Below are 26124 nucleotides of genomic sequence, written 5' to 3'. Positions count from 1 at the left end.
ACCTGCCACCATCATTACGCGCACCTGCGCGTCGTCAGTCTCACCTGGACTCCATCACTTCCCTGATCACCTTCCCTATATATGTCACTCCCTTTGGTTCCTTCCCCAGGCGTCATTGTTTCTCTTTCTGTTTTATGCCTTTGTGCTGTCAGAGTTTCTTGTTTTGTATTATGTTCTGTTTATTTTATTAAAACACTCACTCCCGGTACTTGCTTCCCAACTCTCAGAGCATATCATTACACAGAACAGGACCAAACATCAGAGCATGCAAATCTGTTCTTCTGAAATAGACTACATTTTCTTCATATCATGCTTCTTTAGACCTGTCTAAAATAAATAATGGATTTTTTGTAAAGGTGTAGGCTATATTACATGGATTTATTAGACTTTTTCAAATGTAGATGTTCCAAAGGTCTGCTTCAGTGGCTTGTAGGCTGTTGGAAGCCAGGAGATGCTAAATGTGTTTGTGTTAATTACCGGTCAATTACCATGAGACTGACAGTTATTTGCTTGACAATTACCAGCTGACAAAATTTTGTGACCGCCACAGCACTAGACCCAAGATGCATTAGTCATTTGTCTCAATGTGGCATGGCTTCAGAGTTCAGCCTGGTGGTCCCTGGGGTGGCTTCCTGTCTGCCCAGTGAGGTGTGCGAGTACAAGGTACTGTGAGCAGTGTGTCCGCTGAGACCCAGGCTGCTGCCATGGCTGTTCCCGCTGTTGCCAGCCCAGAGATCCGGGGCTACAGGAGCCCAGAGAGTTGGCACGAGGGCTAGGACTTCCACTGACTGACGCTAGTGTAAACAAGCCACCATATGTCCCTCTGGGTCCTCTCACACACAGGGACACGGTCCAGGCACTGCCATCTCTTTACCAGGCTAGGGACTGGCCCAGGTTCCCAACCCCTACAACAGGTCACTGCCACAGAGATAATATCCAATATAGAGTGATCATGTACAGCTCTGAGCCATGGGATATATGGCTGTGCTGGGGTGAGGTTTTGTGTGGTTAGGTTTCGTGACCATAGGTAGGAAGGATAAGGACATCCCCTTACATCATTGTCTCTAATTCCGTTTACACTGATTCCTGTCAGTTGAGGGACAAGCAGCAAGTAGCAGTGACGCCACTTGACGTAAGACAATGCCCTTACATGTCACGGATTAGATTATCATATTTATTTAGGTCTACAACTATGATGTATTCCTGCTGAACTGTACTGCAGTGGACTGGTATGAATATCATACATTTCCATGAAGAACATACGGCCGTTTGAGGAGAAACAAAATGGGTATTCATCATGGGGCTAAAACAAAGAATCAGGCACAACTTGACTCAGGGAGTTGGGAGAAACGCAGGAAAACAGTCCACGTCTGCTTTCTCTGTGATTAGACCTGTGTTCCCCTTGTACTTTACAGGCCATTGTTCACTATGGGGGAAACAATTTAATCACGTCTTGGCAAAGGAGAGAGGTTGAAGGCCATTGAAGGTCTGAGAGCAGAGCAGTGACCTAACACCAGAGGTAGTGATATATAAAAAAACAAAAACAAATGACACATTTACTTCAACTCTATCCTGACTACAAAAAGTAAAACAGCCCAACCCCCACAATACATAATGAGTTTTTTTTTATAGGGTTGTGGGATAGGGGGTTCTGGTGCTTACAAACTATTTCCAACATTGAACTTTAATTCAAAATGCACTTCCTGTTGCGGGGCTACGTTGTAATTACTAACCATTTATACACTCTAGTATAATTGGTACCAGACTAGGTCTCTTGTGAAATGGATCCCTGTTGCCCAGCCACAGCCAGACACTGTTTTATTGTGGTGGTGGTTGGGACTCTTGTTTGTGTGTGTGTGTGTGTCTTGGAGTAGGCTAAGAAACAATGTATTTAAATCCCCCCCAGTTCGCCATCAAGTGCTGCCCTGGCCTCACACTCTCTTGTCTCACACACGTAGCAGACCTGGGTAGTTGGTCATACTAGGGCCTCAGGCCTTATATACCATAATGTCAAACAGCCTGGTATGTAGACTGGGTTGTGGGACCCCAGTGGTTGAGGACGTTGTGCATAGAGGAAGGAGCATTGGGTGGCTATAGGGAGGAGTTCTTGAAAAAGGTCTCTGATCAAAAACATCAGCACAATAAATATGCAGAGGTATTCCACTACCTCTCCACGTCAGTGCCAGGCATCCCGGAATGCAGAGGTATTAAAGTGTGTGCAGATATCTTCTCTATAGGAAGGAATTCCACTACCTCTCCACGTCAGTGCCAGGCATCCAGGAAACTAATAACATAGAGAGTGTGGATTCCTGGCCGATGAGAATGCAATGGGCCGTGACGTGGAGATAAGGAACTCCATGGTTCTGTGCACAGCCCTCTGATCTCAGGGCTGTGTTTAACATGAATACACCTTAGATTCTACTCACAGTTATACAGTCTATATAGTGGCAGGCTTTTTTGTTGGTGATTCTGTGGGCTGACTATTTTTATATTGGAAGGAAGGAATTACAAGGAATATACCGTAAGGACTGTATTACATTCTAATTGAATGACATAAAACAAGCATTAGGCTACACTTTTTTTTTTACAAACAGAAGCCCCACTCCCAACTAAATACCAAAACAAGAAAGAGGAAGGAATGTTAGAGAGGAGTCTTGTGGTGGTTCTCTGAAATCTAATCACTAAAAGCCTCCTCCCTCCTCCACAGGAGCTAGCAGCAGCATCTCCTCAGGTCAGACCAGGTCCTAAATTACATTTGTCTGACTACAATGACAAAACCTACAGTCTTCAATAAAGTTTGTTACAAATGAGTGACAGATTAAAGCCACTATTTAAAACCAAACTGAGTTCTGCTTGTGTGGATGGGGTGTTTGTGTGTGAAACACTTCACATTGCCTTGTAAGTGGAAAACATTTATAGACATTGTAAACATGTTTGTAGACATATGCAAATGATGCTACTTTGAAATTAGCATAAAATAAATATGTCTAGACAGTTAAGAAAATACAAAAAGTTTAGTTAACGTAACTACAAGGAAATTACATAAATTATTCTACTGGTAAAGTTTGGCCAGAAAATATCCTGTACTTATATTAGGCCACCTGAAAAACATAGGCTCGCCTCGATCACCCCCGTACGTACAACCGAACACTTGCTCAGAATTTAGGCTAACCCCCTCCACCCCCTCAATCCAAAAATCTCTAGGGAGACGGTGTTTGAGTAGTCTGTCCCTCACCAGGGATTCAAACCAGCCCCAGTGATGCCACAGCCACAGTTATAGCCCCAACTTCTGTAAAGCTTTCCATTAGGAGCTTCTGGGGCCCCACACTCCTCCCCCTCCCTAACATCAGGCTGGCTGGATGTTATATTAGACTCCAGAGTGGCCCCCGCCTCCCCTAGTCGGGAGGTCAACACTGGCAGGATCTCGAACATCTGGACGGCACGTTTAGCCAGCAGCAATAATACAGCCTTTGTTCCCCTGCCATGATGGCTCTATAAGCAGGTCAGCTTTGAAGTGCCAGCCTGATGCCGGGAGCAGGGCCTTAGGAGCAACACTGATTGGGGCAACAGACCCGATCTCCTGGCTTCTACTCTGGCCAAGGGTTTGGAGGGTTGGTTTGGACATGATGAGGACATGGGTTTAGTTTAGTCCATGTTCTGGCGGTCCCATCAGTCATTAGTGCAGTAATTGAACACATGTTTACCACAGCTGTGGGATTGAGATAGTACAGCTTTGAAGGAAAATGAAACAGGTTCTAAGAAAAGTTTTACGGAGAAGGTCTATGTTTCTTTAATATTATCAACAAAACAACAGTGCTGTGCAGTAGGCAACCCAAAACAAACAAGAATCAGATACTGATATAGAACAGTATCTGCTGGCCAACACTGTTTACGTCAACATGTGTGTAAGAGCTGATTGTATGAAAAAAAGTGTCAATACACAGATGCTGAAAGCAAGAAAGAAGCCATTTGCATTCTACTACTGCTCTAATACATCATTATGCCAAACATATTGGAGTGACCTACTCTACAGGTATTTTCAGTCTCTAATGGTAGAGTGGGTAACTGGAAATATAAACTGAGTCCGCATAAACAATAGCCCTATAGGTATATTAAATAGTGTTTAGCTTAATTATGAGTGGGAAATAGACTATACACAGAGGAAATGCTGTGTTGAAAAGTGGAAACGGTGCAATGTTTTACAGACATCATGAGACACAATGTAGCCATTATCAACCATTATTACATGTTTATAAACATGTCATAAAACCATAGGCTATGGGCTATTCTCAGGTAGAGATCCAATGCATGTGTTGATGTAAAATATATGGGCCACATAGTAAACAAGTGTGGCAAAAGGCTCTGAAATGTTCCGCTCTTGTTTTAAAAGTGTGATAGTATTCACCTCGAGAAAGAACCCGCGATATTGTAACGGGCACAACTGTTCCACTATGCAGCCTGATAATAATTGTTTCATTATCCCGGCCGCCTGCTATTACCGATTACTACACCTGGGATACTGTTGTAAAGGGTTAGTTAAGATACAGTGTAACGTTAACATCTTAACATTAGCAGGGAAACTACAAACGTAACCTTACCTTCGTGTTGTAGACTTGGTGCCGAAAAAACAACAGAAGTGCCCCCACTCTTCTGTAGCCCGACTGAAGTTTAGGAAAAATAGATGCTGTTGAGTAATGGAATCTGCAAAGGTGACATTTTCTCGGGGGAAGCCTATAAATCACTTATATGAACTGCGACAAAGTGATACGGTCCATAGCAAAGAGAACGGCATCAAAAGAAAATGAGGTGCATTGAAATATCCATGGCTGAAAGTTTTTCGCTGCGCGGTCTCTGCGCTAGCCCTTGGGGTCGGACCAACACGCTGCGGAAAATCGCCCTCTGCCTATTTCATTACTCTTGCTTGTAAATACATTGCATCGGAACTGGGACACCGCAAGGCATTGTGGACCATTTTAAAGCTGCAATACACTGTAGAACAGGGCCTACTCACCTAAAGGAGTGGAGTTCCTGAAAGTGGTTGGGTAGCCTACTTGAGTAGGTACCATATGGTGACATTCAGGTAGGGTAGGCTACATTGTTCTTTAATACAGAATATACACACACAGATTAACAACATTATTTGTAGTATATATTAAAAACATTTCAATGTTTGGGTTAAAAACCTGCCCCATCCCCTCTTCCAGACTATCTGGAGACCTTCTCCAATTCCTCACTTCCCACATCACCTCATCCCTGACCACTGGCTGCGTCCCATCTGACTTTAAGATAGTCACAGTCAAGAAACCAACACTCGACCCCTTTGACGTAAAAAAAACTATGGACCAGCATCCCTTCTTTCTTTTCTTTCCAAAACAACTGTGTGTGCTGTCTATGACCAACTCTCTCATTACCATGGGAGACGTTGGGAAGATTCAACACCAGGCGGGCTGCAGCGTTCTGGATAAGTTGCAGGGGTTTGATGGCAGAAGCGGAAAACCCACCCAACAGAGAGTTGCAGTAGTCCAGACGGGAGATGACAAGTTCCTGGATTAGGACTTGCGCCACTTTGTGTGTGAAGAAAGGTCGTACTCTACGGATGTTGTAGAGCATGAACCTGCAGGCAAGTGACCGCTTTGATGTTTGCAGAGAACGAGGATGTTGTCATGGGTCATGCTAAGGTTCTTTGCATTCTGGGAGTTGAGTTGTCAACTGGGATAGAACAGGCAGGCCTTCCCTGGGACGAAGAGCAGCGCCGTCTTGTCAAAATTTAGCTTGAGGTGGTGGGCCAACATCCAAGCTGAGATGCCTGCCAGGCACACAGAGATGTGTGTTGCCACCTGGGTGTCAGAAGGGGGGAAGGAGAAAAGTAGTTGAGTGTCATCCACATAGCAATGATAGGAGAGACCATGTTAGGATATGACAGAGCTGAGTGGGTTGGTGTGTAGAGAGAGGAGTCTTGAAGCTAACTCAACTGAGACTGTTCGCCTCTGTCTCAAGCAGGCTCTCTCCTCTGTTCTCATCCTCCTAGATCTATCCACTGCCTTCGACGGCATGAACCATCAGATCCTCCTCTCCACCCTCTCAGGGCTGGATTGCATCCTACCTGGCAGGTCGCTCCTACCAGGTGACGTGGAGAGAATCTGTGTCTGCACCACATGCTCTCACTACTGGTGTCCCCAAGGTCTCCGTTCTAGGCCCTCTCCTCTTTTCTCTATAAACCAAGTCACTCAGCTCCGTCATATCCTCACATAATCTCTCCTATCATTGCTATGCGGATGACACTCACCCTGTAAGCAGTCTCTGGACATGGTATGACAGCAACCCATGCTTTGGTTTTGTTTATCTGTCCACTGTTTCAAATGTTAACTTTTCATTATTTGTGTCACAAACCCAAAGCAAGTCAATGGTATTGATATTCGCATTTTCAAGCTTCATGACCAAATCATCCTAAAGTGTCTAAAAAATGTATTGTGTAACTCAATGATGTTACTTGTATATGATTTGGATATGAAGTGCTGAATGCTAATATAGGTACCTTTAAATTACATTGGATTTGTGACACATATGCAAAAAATGTAGCATTTGAAACAGTGGTCAGGTAAACAAAACCAAAGCATGGGGTGCTGCTGTCATAGCTGGTCCATAGTCTGCATACAGGGTAAGAAAGTCACACCTGGTCCATAGTCTGCATACAGGGTAAGAAAACCAATATGTCATTTGGGTGGACTATGCCTGGCTTTTGAACACTTCTTTAGATTCCTCATGTCTTACTCATGTCTTACACATGTCTTGTGCTTCTACACCTGCATTGCTTGCTGTTTGGGGTTTTAGGCTGGGTTTCTGTACAGCACTTTGAGATATCAGCTGATGTACGAAGGGCTATATAAATAAATTTGATTTGATTTGATCTTACTCATGTCTTAGTCATTGTTAGAAAAAAAGTTTGGTCAAAATTGGATGTTAGGTACTATAATTATTGAACATTATATGAATCCTATAAATTAAATTGACCAATTTAATTGCAATGAATGATATTTTTCAAGGATCCTATTATATATCAACAAAATAATGTTTCCGGAATTCTTATCGTATCTGTTTCTAACTACAGAAAAGATTTCAGAACAATCTGAAATGGTTGGTGTCATGGCTTGCTGAAATGACATAAAACGACCCGACTGTGATATGTGGTTGTCTCACCTAGCCATTTTAAGATGAATGCACTAAATGTAAGTCACTCTTTATAAGAGTGTCTGCTAAGTGACTAAATTGTCAAATGTAATTATATTCATGTATTCATATGATATTTAATATAAGTCTATGATTCATGCAGTCTGGGGACATTACAATTCAAGTCTGCAGTTGATTTTGAGCCTCATCCTAATCTCTATGAGTAAACAAGTATCTTGAGAGTTAATCAGTTATCTGCGTAGCTTTGAGCGTCATTTTATTGACCAAGACAGAAGACACTTGAAAGTCTGCAATGGAGGCACTGATTTACTGCGGCATTGGGTTGAGTCAGTCAGTCAGTCAAGATGGCAAGTTACATGTTCTAATTAACAAACAGGTGAATGTTCCAGTGAACTTCTGTGGTAGTCTGCATATAGACTTTTAACTGGAAAATAGCTAGGTGACTGGTGGTGAACATTAATCTTATCTTTACAGACATGATATGTACTTTTTATTGTTATTTGTTAATCACTGTGTATTTATTCCAATTGTTAATTTCACTGATAGTCTACACCTGTTGTTTACGAAGCATGTGACAAATTAAATTTGATTTGATCTAGTGTATATATAAATCATTGGTAGAGACCCTTGGTCTACTATGGGATCAGTGAAGGTCATTTAGCAAAACATCACCGTTTTGATCATGTTTATATTGGATTAATGCATGCCTCATACTCAGGATTCCAAAAAACAAAATTGTGTCTTTTCTCTGTCATTGAGTGGACCATTCATTTGAGAGAAAATGGCGAATTTACAGACAGTGGCATTTCAAGCATGTAAAATTAAGAGGATAAGAAACCATAAATCAAGATGTCTCCTACACCACGTGAGGCTACTTACACTATATCTGCTTATGTAACTACAATGTAAATACATAGATTTAAGAGCAACTTAAAGTATCCCTACTACAAACCGTTTTCAATATCAATCTACAGCATAAAGCAATAAATATGCACAGAGCATACTTTATGCCACACAAGACTGAATGAAAACAGCTGATGGAGCATTGGCAATGGCATTGTTTGCTAGCTCATAAATGGATACCTACTGACCCCTCGTGGCTCCATCTAAATCCAGTCTAAATGCTTCAGTCCATCCATTTGATATGCTATATTCTTTTTCTCAGAGGGAACTTTGTATCCTCTAACTTAAATATGAAATTCACATTTTAATTACATTAATTTTTTAATGACTAAGTGTGAGCAGGATACTGTCTCCAGAATGGTGTAATATTTGATAACTATGTAATTAGTATCAAGATGATTAATCTTGGCTAGGTGCCTAAAATAGTTTTTTCAGATATATTTAGTTGTGTGACAAAGCACTGGTCACAAAAAAAAGGAGAATATACATTGTTTGAATTCTAACAAGAAGCGAGGGGTATGGATCTGTCCATAGCTGTTTTGTGCAATGCTGCCCCGGTCTGACACCCACACAAAAAAAATTAACATAAAACTGCATAGTTGTAACGCACATGCGTAATTTTGTTCTAATGCAAATGTATACTTGTGTGAATTGGTTACCGTCTCTTTGTTTGGCCTCCCTGAGCCTAACGTTAACTGTTTGATTATACCACAGGGCTTACTGTACTGTATCCCCCCCACTTTCTATTTATATGCACATATTCAGCGCTGAAGGTATACCAGTGAAAGCCGAGGAAAACTGACAAAGGGATCGCCAAATCATTTCCTTGCTTGGGAATGACGTCCCTACAGTACATTCCAGTTATATTTAGAGCCTATATATAGTGGTCCCCCCCTCATCCGTTGTTGTACCCGCTTCACTGGGAAGAAGAGGGCTATCTATTCCCAGAGACAGGTCTTGAAATATTGATGCTAGATAGAATAATTCAATTCACACTGTCATAATGATCGATGTATTTGTGCGCAGATATCACAGTCCTATCTGTGAAAAACACATCGACCCAAAACGTTTCAAAACACAGTCTACCAACACAAGCATCCACCAGAACAATATATTAAGGTAAACTAAAAGTGAATTGGGTGGAGAACAAGTGAGCGTCTTTATAACGTTTATTGCCAAACTAGTGTAGTGATATCACCGAAACCAGTTGAAATCCCCTGCTTTGCTTTCTGGGTAAACTGTACGACGCTGCACCCGGTATCCGCCCATATTCGCGTCAGGCCAACCTCAGCTGAATCGAGAGTAGCAGGCCAAACGCTGTATCAAATGGAAAGTTAAATCGATTAATGTCCTTACTTTTGTCTGCTTTTTTAAAAGAAGATACATTTACACAAATGCGGCCGTTTCAGTGTAAAGTAGGAAATGCAGAGATCGTGTGAAAAAGGAGGATTATCTGCTTGACTTCTTATTTGGTCGCTACTTCGGACGCGGAACTCCACACGCTATAGGTAAAACAATTGGAAAGATCACTACACTTGTATCAATTTACACAATGGATACGGGGCGACATTGTGTCCTCTCGCCTATATCTTAATTTGAGGTTTGCGCCTGTAATGATTTCATAATTTCCTGTGCAATTGCAGCTAAAAGTATCGTTAATACAAACTACGCCCAATTGTTAACCTAATGTCTGGCCCTTTAATGCGCAGACCTATGCGGTATTTATGGCGGCTTCAAACTCATCCGCTCTCCCATGAATGCTGCAGGTTCTACCGGGTTTACGCATAGCATTCAATCCATTGTGCTAAATAAATTTGCACAAGACAATCCTAGTTCACTAACAGTTATGGGATCCGCATATACTAGGCTTCTCTATAATTGTGGACCTACTCCAGTTAATTGTAGGCTACAGGCAACTCGACTTTATACAGTTGTAATATTAGGGTGTAGGCCAATCTAAGGTTGTACTCATCAGTTCACATGTACAGGTATTATTTAAATAATTGGGTCCTTCCACGAAATGAGTGCCTCTTGCGTCCCTTTTGATATTGGACTCTCGCATAAATATTTAATTTCAAAGGCCTGTTATTAAATGGTACCCTTTTTAATATAGACCACATGGGCAATTCTATAAATTGGATTTTTAATGTGAATGAAGACATTTCAGCATTTTGACATGTCCTTAGATGCATCATGACTTGTAGGAAGATTAACACAATTAACCCAAACACTTCTCCAAGATTTCACCATCGTTATTTTGTTGCTTTGACATTAATGTTATTAGTGATTCATATAAGGTACAAAAACTGTAAATTTTAAGGTCAACACTGTTACTTTAACTGTTAATAAGGAGAAACTATTCCTTAAAAATAAAATAAAAATCAAGAGAATTGAAGATGTAATTAGTGTAATAGCGGCTGAGCTGGTTTTATTCTTTGGCATTTTTCTGGTGTTTTGTGGTGGAAAACTGAGCAGGTCGAGCATAACACGTCAACCCTTTTACCTTGATAGACAGTCTAGAAATGTTTGAACAATTTAAAACATTTTGTGGAGCTTGCGTTCAATTGGCCCTCCTTTGCGTACAACAAGCTTCCATTCCCCCTGTCACAAGAGTATTCATGGCTGATTTAAAATGAAGTTGTCAACCTAGCTCTCAAACTCTTCTTATCCGTAGGGTTTTCAGCAGTTCGCTTCGCCCACGGTTGGCTGCATGTGAACTACAATTTACTGTTTTAACGTTTAGCATCGTCAATAATCATCGCTTGCGAAACGGTTTTAGAAACATCCTAATATGCGCCTTATCTTTTATATCAGTGAGAAAGAATCTTTCAAATAAAACATATCCAGTTACTGTAGCAGTTTTGCACAGACTATATGCTGTTACGCTCACAGGTGTTCGGGGCACTCTAGATAGCTAATTAGCATAGATGGCCACCTATGTTTTCGGTAAGCAAGAGCTGTAACATCAACCCTATAAAGGTGCGTAGTAATTTTAACCTTTTGTTATTATTTCTCGCTGGTAGGAAAAATATGGTCCTTATGTTTCCAAAACCGTACCGCGAGCAATGCGTTTTAACGTTCAGAACGAGCGTCTGGGCTTCTTACCAAACTCCCCCGACCAGAAGATGCATGTACTACCGTCAATAGGCGCTAAAGGTAGTTAATTGGTGTCTATGAATTGGTTACGGTCAACCATGCTACTTTATTTGGCACTTAATAGACACTCACTGTAGTCATTTTCTTTTATATATCCTCTTAAAATGGGAATATATATATTTACATTTGCTCTTTATGACAGAATGGTGAAATGTAACGTTTTTTTCCCCCACCAAGTTACACTAAATACATGCCAATAGTAGCTAGTATTAGGCCTTGGTTGACGGCCAATGAAAATGGCTGTTTGTCTAACATCAGATTATGCCAATAGGCAAGCTGCACAAAATGGACACAGTGGGGTTTTTATAGGCTATTTGTCTACTCTTTCACAATACTTTCCTACAATATTGGCATGTATTTTACAGTAACTTGTAAACAGAAAACTAATGGAGAGGTGCTTGATTGGGCATGACAACTTTGTTGATGACTGGTAATTACTGTACAGGTGTCATGACTAGCCAATCATGAACAAGCTTTCTATTTCCTGCAGTATAAGGATATGAAATGGGTTGACAATATTGCATCAACATTGCAAGCATGGTTGCCTAGTTATTAGGCCTACTGTACAATAATTTTAGGTCAGTGGGAGAATTGCTAAGTCACAATTCATCTTTATTCATCCTATTCACACTGTAGGCCATAGTTTCTGATGATGATGATGATTAGGCCTATAATGGCATTTACAATAGAAATAGTAGGCCTTTACGAGGGAGTACAGAAATGAGTGTAGACCTTAGGTAAGTTTGAAAAAGGTGATGAAACACTAACTTTGATATAATATACTAGCCTAAACAATATATATACTGTCAAAAGCACATATCACTGCATACTACAGATCAGAGGGACCTACAATGATTTTTGTTGTAGAATGACTTTGAGAAGGTCAATTCTGGTGCATTTTTAAAAGGACATTACTCCGAAATGAATGAAAATTAAATGATGCTGTCATCAAACATATATAATTTCCACCCTCCAGAAATGAACCCATGTTGGTTCATATTATCAGGCAGGTGTGCCCTTAGGCAGTAAGGATTGTCACCTGCTGTAGCCCAACTGATGCAGCATAGGGTTGCACATCTGCATTTACCCCAGTGGGCTAATCATTAGCTAGATCACACACTCTAAAACATGATCTTGTTGCTAGTTAGCAACATATTGATGGCTTGAAGGTCCCCAAAAAAACATTCCACTGGAACTCAGCCAAGGATCATGTACTGTGAATATAATGTAGGCTGTTACACCTGTTACACCTGATGTGTTACATTTAGCCCCAGTTTCTCCTAGGCATTCAACACCATTAGTGAGCACTATTGTGCATAAACCATGCTGCTGCTAAAAGCTCTGGTTTTAAAATGGTGCAATTCGCAATGTTAATTTAAAATGGTGCAATGTGGTGTTGAAAAAGTAGAAAGCTTTGATCCGCTTTAAACAGTGGCCACCAAAACGGCTTTTTCTAAGGTGTGTTTTCTCAGGACTGCTTTAGGAATGTTGTACAATGACTGGGTATGCATTTTGAGAGTCGAGGAATATGTTTTTCTCACATAGAATGCGACAAGCTGACCAATTGAATAGGTCAAATATTTTGCTATAGAGTTGTCTGATTTTACTGCCAGTCATTTCCATGTAACAGGACCCATGAGCTCCAACAAGTTCAGAGGAGCATATCAAATTGTGTGTCAAATGAAAATGAAGAGTCTGTATTTTTGGGAAATGAAGGCATGGATACATTTTCCCGTTTTCCCATTTTAAAAAAACATTTTCCATCTTAAAAACTAGGCAAAAGTAATGGCTTTGATTTTCTGGTCAAACACATGGAAAAGAGGTCTTTAGAAAACGTCTACCAGAAAAAGTCTTAAAAGGTATTAGAAATACATCAAAACATAATACTGTTGAAGTAAAGACCCCTGCCAACTAATATCAACACTTACAGTTGAAGTCGGAAGTTTAGCCAAATGCAGTTAAACTCAGCTTTTCACAATTCCTGACATTTAATCAGAGTAAAAATTCCCTGTCTTAGGTCAGTTAGGATCACCACTTTATTTTAAGAATCTGAAATGTCAGAATAATAGTAGAGAGAAATGATTGATTTCAGCTTTTACTTCTTTCATTACATTCCCAGCCGTTCAGAAGTTTACATGCAGTCAATTAGTATTTGGTAGCATTGCCTTTAAATTGCTTAACTTGGGTCAAATGTTTTGGGTAGCCTTCCACAAGCTTCCCGCAATAAGTTGGCTGAATTTTGGCACATTCCTCCTGACAGAACTGGTGTAACTGAGTCAGGCCTCCTTGCTCGCACAGGCTTTTTGAATTCTGCCCACACATTTTCTATAGGGTTGAGGTCAGGGCTTTGTGATGGCCATTCCAATACCTTGACTTTGTTGTCCTTAAGCCATTTTGCCACAACTTTGGAATTATGCTTGCAGTCATTGTCCATTTGGAAGACCCATTTGTGACCAAGCTTCAACTTCCTGACTGATGTCTTGGTGTTGCTTCAATATATCCACATAATTTTCCTTTCTCATGATGCCATCTATTTTGTGAAGTGCACTAGTCCCTCTTGCAGCAAAGCACCCCCACAACATGATGCTGCCACCCTCGTGCTTCACGGTTGGGATGGTGTTCTGGGGCTTTAAATCTCCCCCTTTTTCCTCCAAACAATGTTGATCATTATGGCCAAACAGTTCTATTTTTGTTTCATCAGACCAGAGGACATTTCTCCAAAAAGTATGATCTTTGTCCCCATGTGCATTTGCAAACCGTAGTCTTTTTTTATGGCGGTTTTGGAACAATGGCTTCTTCCTTGTTGAGCGGCCTTTCAGGTTATGTCAATATAGGACTCGTTTTTACTGTGAATATAGATACTTTTGTACCCGTTTCCTCCAGCATATTCACAAGGTCCTTTGCTGTTGTTCTGGGATTGATTTGCACTTTTCGCACCAAAGTACGTTCATCTCTAGGAGACAGAACGCGTCTCCTTCCTGAGCGGTATGACGGCTGTGTGGTCTCAAGGTGTTTATACTTGCGTGCTATTGTTTGTACAGATGAACGTGGTACCTTCAGGTGTTTGGAAATTGCTCCCAAGGATGAACCAGACTTGTGGAGGTCTACATTTGTTTTTCTAAGATCTTGGCTGATTTCTTTGGATTTTTCCCATGATGTCAAGCAAAGAGGCACTGCGTTTGAAGGTAGGCCTTTAAATACATCCACAGGTGATCCATCAAATTTTGTCAATTAGCCTATCAGAAGCTTCTAAAGCCATGACATAATTTCTGGAATTCTCCAAGCTGTTTAAAGGCACAGTCAACTTAGTGTAAACTTCTGACCCACTGGAACTGTGAATTATATTATATGTTTATAAGTATAAAATTATAAGTGCAATAATCTGTCTGTAAACAATTGTTGGAAAAATTACTTGTGTCATGCACAAAGTAGATGTCCTAATTGACTTGCCAAAACTATAGTTTGTTAACAAGAAATTTGTGGAGTGGTTGAAAAATGAGTTTTAATGACTCCAACCTAAGTGTATGTAAACTTCCGAATTCAACTGTATATTTAGTAATGAAGAAATTATTTGCCATTAAGTTTAAGAAACATTGCCTCGTGCCTTTTCTCATTTCTCTCCTTCAATAGGAGGGAAGATAATGAAAGTTCACAGAAGTAACAAGTAAAGGTTGACCTACCAATGAGTTAGGCTTTTTACTGAAATCAATGTTTATGAATTAAGTGATTAAAACTTGTAATTCTGATGGCAAATCTGTAACAGAGTTTACTGCAATTGAATTGGCTACAATGTGAAATCATAGTTGTGCCACTGTCCTCCCTTCTCTGGCATACTGTTTTTTTTCTCTCTTTCTGGTCAAAGCGAGAGGGGGAAAACAGTCTGAACAAGCACTCGCTCGCTCGCCCTCATACACTACCGGACAAAAGTTTAGAACACCTACTTATACTCAAGGGTTTTTCTTTATTTGGAATATTTTCTACACTGTAATATAATAGTGAAGACATCAAAACTATGAAATAACACCTATGGAATCATGTAGTAACCAAAAAAATTGTTAATCAAAATATATTATTTTATATTTGAGATTCTTCAAATAGTCATCCTCTGCCTTATATAGTATCAGTCTAAAGTTTGGACACACCTACTCATTCAAGGGTTTTTCTTCATTTTTCATTGTCCTGTTGAAAACAAATGATAGTCACACTAAGCGCAAACCAGATGGGATGTCGTGTCACTGCAGAATGCTGTAGTAGCCAAGCTGATTAATTGTGCCTTGATTTCTAAATAATTTACTGACAGTGTCACCAGCAAAGCACCATCACACCACCTCCTCCATGCTTCACGGTGGGAACCGCACATGTTGAGAATATCAGTTCACCTACTCTACATCTCACAAAGACACGTCGGTTGGAAAACAGAAATCTTAAATTTGGACTCATCAGACCAAAGGACATATTTCCACCGGTCTAATGTCCATTGCTCATGTTTCTTGGCCCAAGCAAGTGTCTTTTTCTTATTGGTGTCCTTTAGTAGTGGTTTCTTTGCAGTAATTTGACCATGAAAGCCTGATTTCATGCAGTCTCCTCCGAACAGTTGATGTCTGTTACTTGAACTCTGTGAAGCATTTATTTGGGTGGCAAACTGAGGTTCAGTTAATTGCCGATTTTCTGAGGCTGGTAAATCTAATGAACTTACTCTCTGCATCAGAGGTAACTCTGGGTCTTCCTTTCCTGTGGCGGTTCTCATGAGAGCCACTTTCATCATAGCCTTGATGGTTTTTGTGACTGCACTTGAATAAACTTTCTGATTTCTTAATGTTCTGCATTGACTGACCCTCATGTAGCTGGTTGAGAGAATGCAAAGAGTGTGCAAAGCTGTCGTCAAGGCAAAGGGTGCCAACTTTGAAGAATCTCAAATTATAAATATATTTTGAATTAACACTTTTTTTGTTAATTGATGATTCCATATGTGTTATTTCATAGTTTTGATGTCTTCACTATTATTCTACAATGTAGAAAATAGTACAAATTAAGAACCCCTTGAATCAGTAGGTTACTTCTACTAGGTTAGGTTACTGATCGATACCCATGAGCCCCCTCTTTCCATTTATTGTAACTAGTATCCACGCAGACTGACACCGGACCTCCATGGACTTTGAAACGTAGTTTAAATTTGGTCAGTCCGCCCTGGCCTTGATTTGAATGTCCACAGAGTTTGTTTTTTGGTTTCTGACTGGCCTTGATTTGGTACAAACATAGACGTCCATGATTTGTGAACGGATCAAATCTAAACCAATCATAAACTTATTTTTCACAAGATTGCACAGTATAGTGAAGAAAAGTAGAGTACATACTGTAGAATTCATGTACTGTACTGAACTCTACTGTGATGTCCTGTACTGTGCTCTTCTGTGCTGTACTGTGATGTCCGAAATTGTGAAACGCAGACGTCGATGATTTGTTCAGATTTGGTCCGGTCTGATTTCAACCAAATTTGGTCTTGTTTTGGGGGCGGAGCTCATTACAATAATAGCCAGGATATGAAAGGATGATTTTGCATATTTCTACCTTTTTGTGTACCTATTCAGGATACATCACCATGAAGAGAATGACAATCATGTACCTTATGCATTTCTGTATAGTACAGATCAGGGACCCATGATGTTATTCCGTTACCCTAACTGTAACAAATATTGTATCATGTCATAGCTGACACCCCACTCTTTCTACGGACATATTTGAATCTTAATTACGTGGAAGATATTTATGTTTTTGGAAAACATCACATAAAAATGAACAGGGAAATTATATTTGCATCTACACAGTTCTTCCAGTAAATGTTTTTGTGAAATGTTCTGTGTAAATTGTAAAGTAGTCCTTGTGCATAGAGCTGTATGGTTTCTTCAACTTTTGAAATCAATGGTTTTTGTTGATAGATTTTAAAGTAAGACGTCCGAGTATCAATTCTGTTACTTGCTTGTGGTATTGGCCGAGCAAAATGAAATGTGGACACCGATTTTTCATTAGATAATAATACAATTCCATAACCAAAGGTACCAGTGCTCAGCTCCTAGCGCTCATTTGGATCATAGGTGCTGGGTATCGGACATAATGTACAGTGTTGTTGACATACTGTACGGTCGTGTTGTGTTCAGCACTGATTGTCTAATATAGCATCCATGATTCGTATCATCGATTGGACAGTCTATTTTGTTGGTATGTTTTTTTTTATCAGAAATTACTAGGTGATTTGGTGATTCTATTTCCTTTTGTATTTTGAGATGCTACTTATTGAGTTAAATGTCAGCCTCAACTGAGAACATGTTTAAAAAAACAAAAAAAACATTTTGAAACAACTGTCTGGATAGCAGTGTGTGCCTCCCTGTTGCTTGATACTTCTGGGGTCGTAAAGTAACGTGTGTCTACTGCCAGATCCCATTGTATAGCTGTTACTCACAACTGACTATTGAATTTGTGTTACAGTTCGTGATACAGGAAGATTTACAAGCAACATTTATGGTGATGATGTTTGAGGGAATTGTAACAGTAAATTCTGTTCAAACGATGTTAATTAATGATAAGTCATAATTTTATGTGCGAGAACCTTGCTTGTGTCCTACAATATCAATGTAATAGGGTAATTTACGCAGACTAACTTTGCAGAATTCCAAAAATCACTCATGGTTTTACATATCTTCTCCTTCTTGTTGATAAGCCCATTTTAAACTATGTTATAAGAAAATAGTCTCGTTCCATTTTCTCTCACATCGCAGGATGAAATTGAATAGAATGTAAACATTCCTGTATCCACAGAGATCTGTGATTGTATGCATTCCCTGCAGCTCTAGACACACAGGATGGTCATTGTTGCAAATGAAAGGCAATGTGGAGACAATCGGGACAAAATCTAATTTTGCATTTGGCGGGCTCTGTGCACACAAGCACTTTAGAGTAGCTTAACTGATAAGGAATGAATACAATTTGACCAGATGGCTGTGAAGAAATAGTTCATATCAGCTTTATTCCGTGTGTGTGTGTGGCAAAAAAAATCTCAGGTTTTAAAGTAATCCCAGGTGGAGAATTCCCTGTTGGTGGATTTACCTCCCAGTTTCCTGATTCCAGGAATCCTCCAACTGGAAAACATGGGCATTTTTGGAAGGATACTGGAATTTTGCAACCCTATATATGTGACTTTCTTGTTGAGTCGATAGTTGGTGTCTAGCTCATGAAATGTTTATTTTTATATTCACTGACTGTATTCCTGTGTCTTCTGTCCCACAGGTGAACGATGACCGAATACAAGCTGGTGGTGGTGGGGGCAGGAGGTGTGGGCAAGAGCGCGCTCACCATCCAGCTCATCCAGAACCACTTTGTGGATGAATATGACCCCACCATCGAGGTAAAAAGTTGTTTCAGTACAACCACGTGTATTTTACTACAAGGCATGCCTGGGAGTCAGGAAGAAAAGTTCCTTTGAAAAAAAAGTTGTGTACAATTTTTGTGGCTGCTGCTCCGCCTGCACAGAGGACTGCTCAGAGCTCCGTGAAAAGTAACTGCAATCAGAATATGCAAAGAAATTGTGTGCAAATGCAAGTAAAAATGTGCTCCTGATTCTGTTATTTGATATCCGCAACATGGTGTCATTCAGTTAGTTTAACATTTGTAGGTGGCTACATGATGAAGTTTGACATGTCCGAAATTATTACTCTGAAAGCTAATCAATTTATGACTGCTTGAAGACTGAATGCATTTCTTCCCTAGTGCACATATAATCTCACTTACCTGGTCATCCCATCCATTCTCTTTAATTCCAATACTGTTGTATTTCCTTTGGAACTTTGTCAGATGAGCATTCTATGACCATATAGTTACATAGAGGATTTCAGAGCCCTAGTCGGGTAGACTGGAGACCTATGAATATGTGCTCATTCATAGGTGTCCAGTCCTGAACCATCCATCTCTCTCTCTCTCTTGCTCCCTCCTTCAGGACTCATACAGGAAGCAGGTGGTGATTGACGGGGAGACGTGTCTGCTGGACATCCTGGACACTGCAGGTCAGGAGGAGTACAGCGCCATGAGGGACCAGTACATGAGGACAGGGGAGGGCTTCCTCTGTGTCTTTGCCATCAACAACACAAAGTCCTTTGAGGACATCCACCACTATAGGTGAGCTAGGTTCTGCCACAACATCTGAAGTTCTACTGCCGATTGCACTGATGGCGGTAAGCCGGACTATAGTTAAACCAGCGGACTGTAGTTGCATCTGTTTCCAAGCAGACACAGTTGTGCCAACCATTGTGCCAACCAGTTGTGTCAAAGCCAACATCCACTCTTTCACCAACCCTTTAACGAGGTTGTGTGTGAAATCAATAACCTCAAAAAGGAGTCCATTCCATACTTTGGATGACCAAAGCATTTCACTGGTATTTAACCCTTGCCTTCCCTGTCATCTTTGTTCACAAGAGAGCAGATCAAGCGGGTGAAAGACTCGGAAGACGTGCCCATGGTGCTGGTGGGAAACAAGTGTGACCTGCCGTCCCGGACGGTGGACACCAAACAAGCTCAGGACTTGGCGCGCAGCTACGGCATCCCCTTCATCGAGACCTCGGCCAAAACCAGACAGGTGAGGGACGGAGACAACAAGCTCTAGTGTGCTGTGTGGACACAGCCATGGCTCAAACAGCAACTATGACCTTGGTTTTTAACATGATGGCTATTGGCTAGCCTGGAAATCCAGACTGAATTCAGTAAAGTGAAATGTAGCGCGATTCAGTCTGCATTTCACGGCTACATTAGCTTTACTCCATATCTAGTTAAAGACAGATTTGAGACAATGACTAAAACAGGTGAAAAGTTTACTCGTTTAATTTTTTTTTATGTGGGATAACTTTTAATAAGCTGAAATGTGCGATTCACCTTAATGTCTCACAACCTTTTATCTAATATTTTTGTTCCATTTCATCTTGGGGGAGAGAAAAAAAACGGCCCTAACTTTGCGCCTTAGTAAATCGAGCCCTTGTAGCTTGACGCTTCGAGGGTATTTGCTGGCGTGAACACAGCAGCCATTCAACCATTTTCTCCACAGATCAATTTTCTTTATTGTAGCAAGATTACTTCTTACCAGCTGTGTCAGGTGTCCTTGCGATGGCATTTTACAATCATGGCCACTTCAATCTCACAAAATGCTGTGGTCCTCTTTTGACTCCCGAGCTGCCTTTTTGATTTGCGTTGGTATCAGTGGTTATATGTACTCTGTTTCTAAATGGTGCTTGGAAACGTATCGGGTAATGTACTGTACATAATTAAAGTCCCTTTGCTTAATTGAATTCTTGATTTATGAATTGCTGTGTCCGTGCATGCTCCTCCGTCATGGAAATGTGTCTTTCTTTCACCATTAGACTCCATAATCGATCTGGCATTGTTTTAATCAACAAATCAGTCAATCTTTGTCACTGAATCGTCACGACAGAGGGGAAATTGTCGGTAATTGTTTTTTGGCGGTGTGATAATCATGCTTAATGGACAGTGGGAAATGATTGTGTGCTGTATGGTGCACTATTGTCTGTTTGATTATGTGGCTGCTGGCTTGGCTTCAGTGGTGCGTGTCTGGCTGGTGCTGTGATGTATGTGGCGATTTGTCAGTCGGTGAACCTTCTGCTCTTTTTGCATCCGTTCAATCACAACTCCTTCTGGGGCCACTGATTGGTCTCTTCCAGCTCACTCCTCCGATGGTTGAATTGCCCGGCTTCCTGGTGTTGCTCTTGTACTGAAATCACAAATAATACACACACGTTTGTACCTGTCATTCCCCTGTGAGGTTAAATGATTCATTGTTTTAAACTGTATTTTTAAAAAAATGCATCCTCCGATTTATACATCAGCCCTATACACAGCTAAATGTAGGCTTAGTTGACATAGAATGTCAATACACTGAGTGTACAAAACATTAGGATCACCTTCCTAACACTGAGTTGCACCCACCTTTGCCCTCAGAACGGCCTCAATCACGGCATGGACTCTACAAGTTGTCAAGCGTTCCACAGGGATGCTGGCTCATGTTGACTCCAATGCTTTTTTCCACAGTTTGGGTGGTGGACCATTCTTGATACACACAGAATACTGTTGAGTGTGAACCCCAGCAGCATTGCATTTCTTGACACACTCAAACTGGTGCGCCTGGCACATACTACCATACCCTGTTCAAAGGCACTTAAAACATTTGTCTTGCCCATTCACCATCTGAATGGCACACCTAGACAATCCATGTCTCAATTGTCTCAAAGGTTAAATAAGGGATCATTGATTTCACCTGGTTAGTCTGTCATGGAAAGAGCAGGTGTTCCTAATGTTTTCAAACACTGTGAGGAAACGCAGTCCACGTAGTGTCCCTTTTATCCCCGAACACTGAGGGGTCAACAGTGTCCCTTTATCCCCTAACTGAGGAGAGCTGTGTTTCGCACTGCAGAGAGTGGAGGATGCCTTTTACAGTCTGGTACGGGAGATCAGACTGTACCGGCTGAAAAAGCTCAGCAAGGAAGAAAAGACCCCGCGCTGCGTCAAGCTTAAAAAGTGTGTTGTGATGTGAAAGGGGTAAGTGTGTATCATCCGCGCTCCCTCCCTCACGTCCGTCAGGTGTGTATTTGTGGTGTGTGGGAGGGTGTCGTCCGTGTGATACCGAGCAGGGAAAGGGGTAATGTTTGCTGCTTGGTGGGTGGGATTCATCCCTATTTAAGCTAACCTCCTGGGATCTGCTGTGGGGTCTCCTTGAAACCAGGCGTCCATCTTAGTTTCTCCTCCTGTGGTATCTGTATCTCTGTGTGGGGTATGTTTATACTATCGTGGGTGATGATAATTTTGTAATCTGCTCGACTGAGACAAATCAGTGGTGAGAGACGAGGGAGCAGGTAAGATTGGATCTGTGTAACCGATGGCGATTGTGATAATCTTGGCTGAAATGAAGTCTTGGAATGGTGACTAAGGAAGTGTGATTACTAAGAGGACAGCACGGAGATGTTCCACTGAAGTCCTGGGGCAACTGTGTGCATTGATGTCGCACATAACATCCTTTTGTTTCTGTCTTTCTCTCTTTCTCTGTCTTGTTCTTTCTATCTCAAAATCTGAAATGACTTTGGTTTCCTCTCTGATACAATAGGTGACAATTTTGTGCTCAGTGAATGACAAAGACCTGGTTATTTCTGGTCCCTGCCTCTCTTTGGCATCATTAATGTAGCCATTGTCCTTGCTGTTGTCTGCTGGGCCAGCTCATGCCACAAATCCACCTACCAACCAATCAATATGCAATGAGCACATTTGTAACGCAAGTTTTGTAACGCATGCTAGTCTACGTACTAGGTGTGTACACTGAAATTGTCACCCTATTCCCTATATAGTCAAAAGTAGTGCAATATATTGGGGAATAGGGGTGCCATTTCAGACATTTGCATCTGGCCAAGCTTTCATGTTAGTCACATGAGAACATAAGGGTTTTTGAGAAGAGTTTTCAAAACAAACCTTAACTTTTCTTTTCTTTTCCCCAGGGTGTCGATGATGCATTTTACACATTAGTGCGGGAAATCCGAAAACACAAGGAGAAGATGAGCAAGGAGGGCAAGAAGAAGAAAAAGAAGTCCAAGACAAAGTGTATACTCATGTGAATAATGACCAGCCCCCTTTTCCAAGATAGACAAAAAAAAAAAGTGTTAAAACAGTTCAAGTAATACATTTTTGTACATTACGCTAAATTATTAGCCTCTTTATCTTAGCACCCAAAATACTGAATATGGAAATGAACCCTATTTTTCTGCCTTTTTCTCTTATTTTGAAACCAATAAGCTTTACTTTCTGTTTAGTGCCAGTTGCCCAGAAGTGTTGGTCCAATAGGTTGATTATCAATTAGGAGATGGTAGACTGTAAAACGAAAGGACTTTATTCAACAGCCAAGTTCATAACTGTAGGAAATTTTGGACAACAGAAAAAGCAAGCCTAAAAAGCTTATTTTCCCTCTGCTGGAGAGCATGAGATGCTGTTATCAGTATGGGGCGCCAAATAGTTGAATCCCATTCCACTGGACAAGGAGTAACAACTGGGAGGCAGGACCAACACTTGATTGGGGGAAATTCCAAATGTCCCGGCCACTGTGTGTAATAATGCCCATCTTCCGACTTTAAACTCCTAGATATGATTCAATAATGTCATGCTGTACTTGAAGCATGCACGTGAACTTTACTACTGTATCTAGTTTTAAAAAATGTCCTGGTTAGCCATTTTAATTAAGTTGTATTCTGTTAATGCTTTTTTGTCATTTGTGGGTAGTGATTTCCTGCCTACAGGATTTTCATTTTTGCATGCAATGTGTTCTTACTAGTCAATGGGGAATGGCACAGTGATACTAATACTGTACGATACTGATACAGCCACTAGGGCCAGGAACGAGGAGCTCCTGTCCAGTTGGGCCACATAGGCTTTTATAGTGTTTCGGGCCTCAAGTCGATCTATATTCACCTGATCTGATCTTTTGGGTAGAAACCAGCTGTTAAATGGTGGGAAACCTTTTCAACAACTGAAACGCTCCAGGTGGCAGGTATGAAGCAAAATAGATGTGTTTTTTTTTTTTTTTTTACATCGGTATCAGAACAGCAAGATTCTCGGTAGTGTTGAAGAGGACATGCAGCTCATGTTGTTGCTCAGTGGCACCGCATGTTGCTTATACAAACGCCTCGACACAATCCAGTGTCTCCTGTAGTTTAATCATGAACGTTTTCAAAGATGAGTTAATTGTTCATCAAGAGATCTTGTTTGCGTAATGAAATTCCCCTCATCTCCTCAGGATTGGTGTATTTTGTGTCGTGTTCTGTGTTTTTGAAAGACAAACCTTTCCCATTCAAGTAACACATTTTTACCTGTTTGTTAATCAACCAGTAAGTCAAGATTGGGGCTCCCTTGTTACAGCGTAACATCCCAATTGTTTTGAGTGCAAACAAATAGCAGGCCTAAATTAAACTTTAAACCAAGTAATCTAAGGATGTATATGTGTTATTCAGGTGAACTGTCTTAAAGAATAGTGAGTTACTGACTTCAGATGCGAGACATAAGATACCCCATCAGATCCTAACAGAATATGCCTTGCACATTTCCCCAAGCCTCTGTACTTATTGCTGCCATAAACATACTTTCCTATTTTTGGATTGGCTAGATTAGGCAAAGACTCTTAAAGGCCTTGTTGTTGTTGTCCTACTACAGATCTTCCTTTCTCTATTTGTTTTGTTTTACTACAAAAGATGCACCCCCGTAGAATCGTTGTCATGCAAAGAGTGTTCAAAAATGTATTGTTCATATAAATTTCTCATTCTTCCTCGTGAAGTTAGATTTTTTGGGGTTAGAGCTTGGGTGGGAAGGTGTTGAGTGGGTTTTGCTGGGCTGTGTTTCAAGTGAAATGACTGGTCCAGTCCAATAATCTTTGTCAAATGTATTCCTTACAAAGGTTGTTGCTTCCTTGTGATGTAACTGGAGCTGATGTCTGTAAATGAGGCAATTACCATTCAATTCATTTTTAGAGGGGGAAAAAACGTGTTAATTTATAAAAACACGTAAAAGTTGTTTTTTTTCAGCGTTATTTCACAACCTTAAAACCAGGGTTTTACCTTGAGGCTTCTTACACATTGCCTTTGTGCTTTTGCATCGGGTGCTTCAGTCAGATAGCCGTGGGATACATGTGAGCCCAGACTGCATTAGGCTTCTTTGCCACGTCTGTTCAACTGCTACAAACCTCTGCTGTTTGAGAGGAATGAGATTCTAAAGTGAAACATAATATACAATACATTTATTTAGGATTTATGCTTTTTTGGCCCAATTTTATTACCTCTTTGTTCCTAAAGTTAGATATGAACTGTTAGCACATTTTTGATTATGGGATGCCATTTTGTTAACAATACTGTATCACAAAAAAGTAATTCTACCAAAATGTTCCCCCTCCCTTTTATTTTGCGTGCCAACTGCTGATTTCTGAAAAAGAAGTAGCATTTATACCTGGATCGTATTTTAACAACCTTTTTGTATAGTTGTTATACTGAAAGGTGCACATTTTGTAAATTGTGCTTCATTTCTTTGGTGTGTCTAAATGAATGTTGCTTTAATGGAGTTTTCAGTACTATCTCTTTTTGTGTATGATGGGACTTGGGAGAGTGACTGGGTCCAGGTCTAGGGGAGTGAATGAATGACCACTGTTGAACACATCCATAGAGAGCTCTCTTTGGTCACTGTGTAGAGTGGTGATCTGATCCCAAATCTGTCTTTTTTTTTTGCCATGAATCTCACCACTCCTATTTAATGTGTAATAAAGACAAAACAATTAAGAGGATTTGGCCCTGTTTTCATTGCTCATAGTGACTTCTAAAAGTATTCACACCCCTTGACGTTTTCCACAGATTGTTCTTACAAAGTGGGATTAAAATGGATTTAATTGTCTGTTTTTGTCAACGATTTACACAAAATGCCTGGTCAAAGTTGAAGAAAAATTCAAAACTTTTGTAAAAGATGAATGAAAAATAAAACACTCTTGATTAGATAACTATTCAACATCCTGAGTCAATACATTTTACGATCACCTTTGGTTGCGATTAAATTTGTGTGTCTTTCTGGGTAAATCTCTTTTGCTCATTGTTTTCAAAATTCTCTAAGCTCGGTGAAATTGGTTATTAATCATTGCTAGACAACCATTTTCAGGTCTTCATTTTTCAAGCAGATTTAAGTAAATTGTAACTAGTGCACTCAGGAACATTCAATGTCTTCTTGGTAAGCAACTTCAGTGTAGATTTGGACTTGTGTTTTAGGTTATTGTCCTGCTGGAAGGTAAATTAATCTCCCGGTGTCTGGTGGAAA

At 40.5% G+C, this 26124-nt stretch overlaps 2 protein-coding genes across 5 annotated transcripts in view; one reads left to right on the top strand and one right to left on the bottom strand.

The window, feature by feature from the left end:
* Positions 1-4916, bottom strand: part of LOC109889514 (ras association domain-containing protein 8) — a 40067-nt gene extending 35151 nt beyond the window's left edge. For all 3 annotated transcript variants that reach the window (XM_020480984.2, XM_020480983.2, XM_031822934.1), the window contains exon 1: positions 4599-4916. The gene's annotated coding sequence lies outside the window, so the exon portion shown is untranslated. The remainder of the gene's footprint in view (positions 1-4598) is intronic.
* Positions 4917-9305: 4389 nt separating this feature from the next.
* Positions 9306-25816, top strand: LOC109889513 (GTPase KRas). Of its 2 annotated transcripts, XM_020480981.2 has the most exons (6): positions 9337-9599; positions 18529-18646; positions 19235-19413; positions 19711-19870; positions 21713-21837; positions 22785-25603. In XM_020480981.2, the coding sequence occupies exons 2-5, from the start codon at positions 18536-18538 to the stop codon at positions 21830-21832; spliced, it is 570 nt and encodes a 189-aa protein (XP_020336570.1). In that variant the 5' UTR covers positions 9337-9599; positions 18529-18535; the 3' UTR covers positions 21833-21837; positions 22785-25603. The 2 variants fall into 2 exon arrangements, with proteins under 2 accessions (XP_020336571.1, XP_020336570.1); XM_020480982.2 differs by lacking the exon at positions 21713-21837 and having other exon boundaries at positions 9306-9599; positions 22785-25816.
* Positions 25817-26124: the final 308 nt, after the last annotated feature.

Source organism: Oncorhynchus kisutch, linkage group LG4, assembly GCF_002021735.2.
Source record: "Oncorhynchus kisutch isolate 150728-3 linkage group LG4, Okis_V2, whole genome shotgun sequence".
NCBI lineage: Eukaryota > Metazoa > Chordata > Actinopteri > Salmoniformes > Salmonidae > Oncorhynchus > Oncorhynchus kisutch.
This window is presented reverse-complemented; position numbering and strand designations above follow the sequence as displayed.

What these genes read in the sequence shown, in the direction of transcription:
- LOC109889513 (XM_020480981.2), top strand. Translation starts at nt 18,536, where the DNA reads ATGACCGAATACAAGCTGGTGGTGGTGGGGGCAGGAGGTGTGGGCAAG. An exon ending in GAGGACATCCACCACTATAG is followed by an intron (nt 19,414 to 19,710) that starts GTGAGCTAGGTT and finishes TTTGTTCACAAG; the next exon opens with AGAGCAGATCAAGCGGGTGA. An exon ending in CCTCGGCCAAAACCAGACAG is followed by an intron (nt 19,871 to 21,712) that starts GTGAGGGACGGA and finishes TTCGCACTGCAG; the next exon opens with AGAGTGGAGGATGCCTTTTA.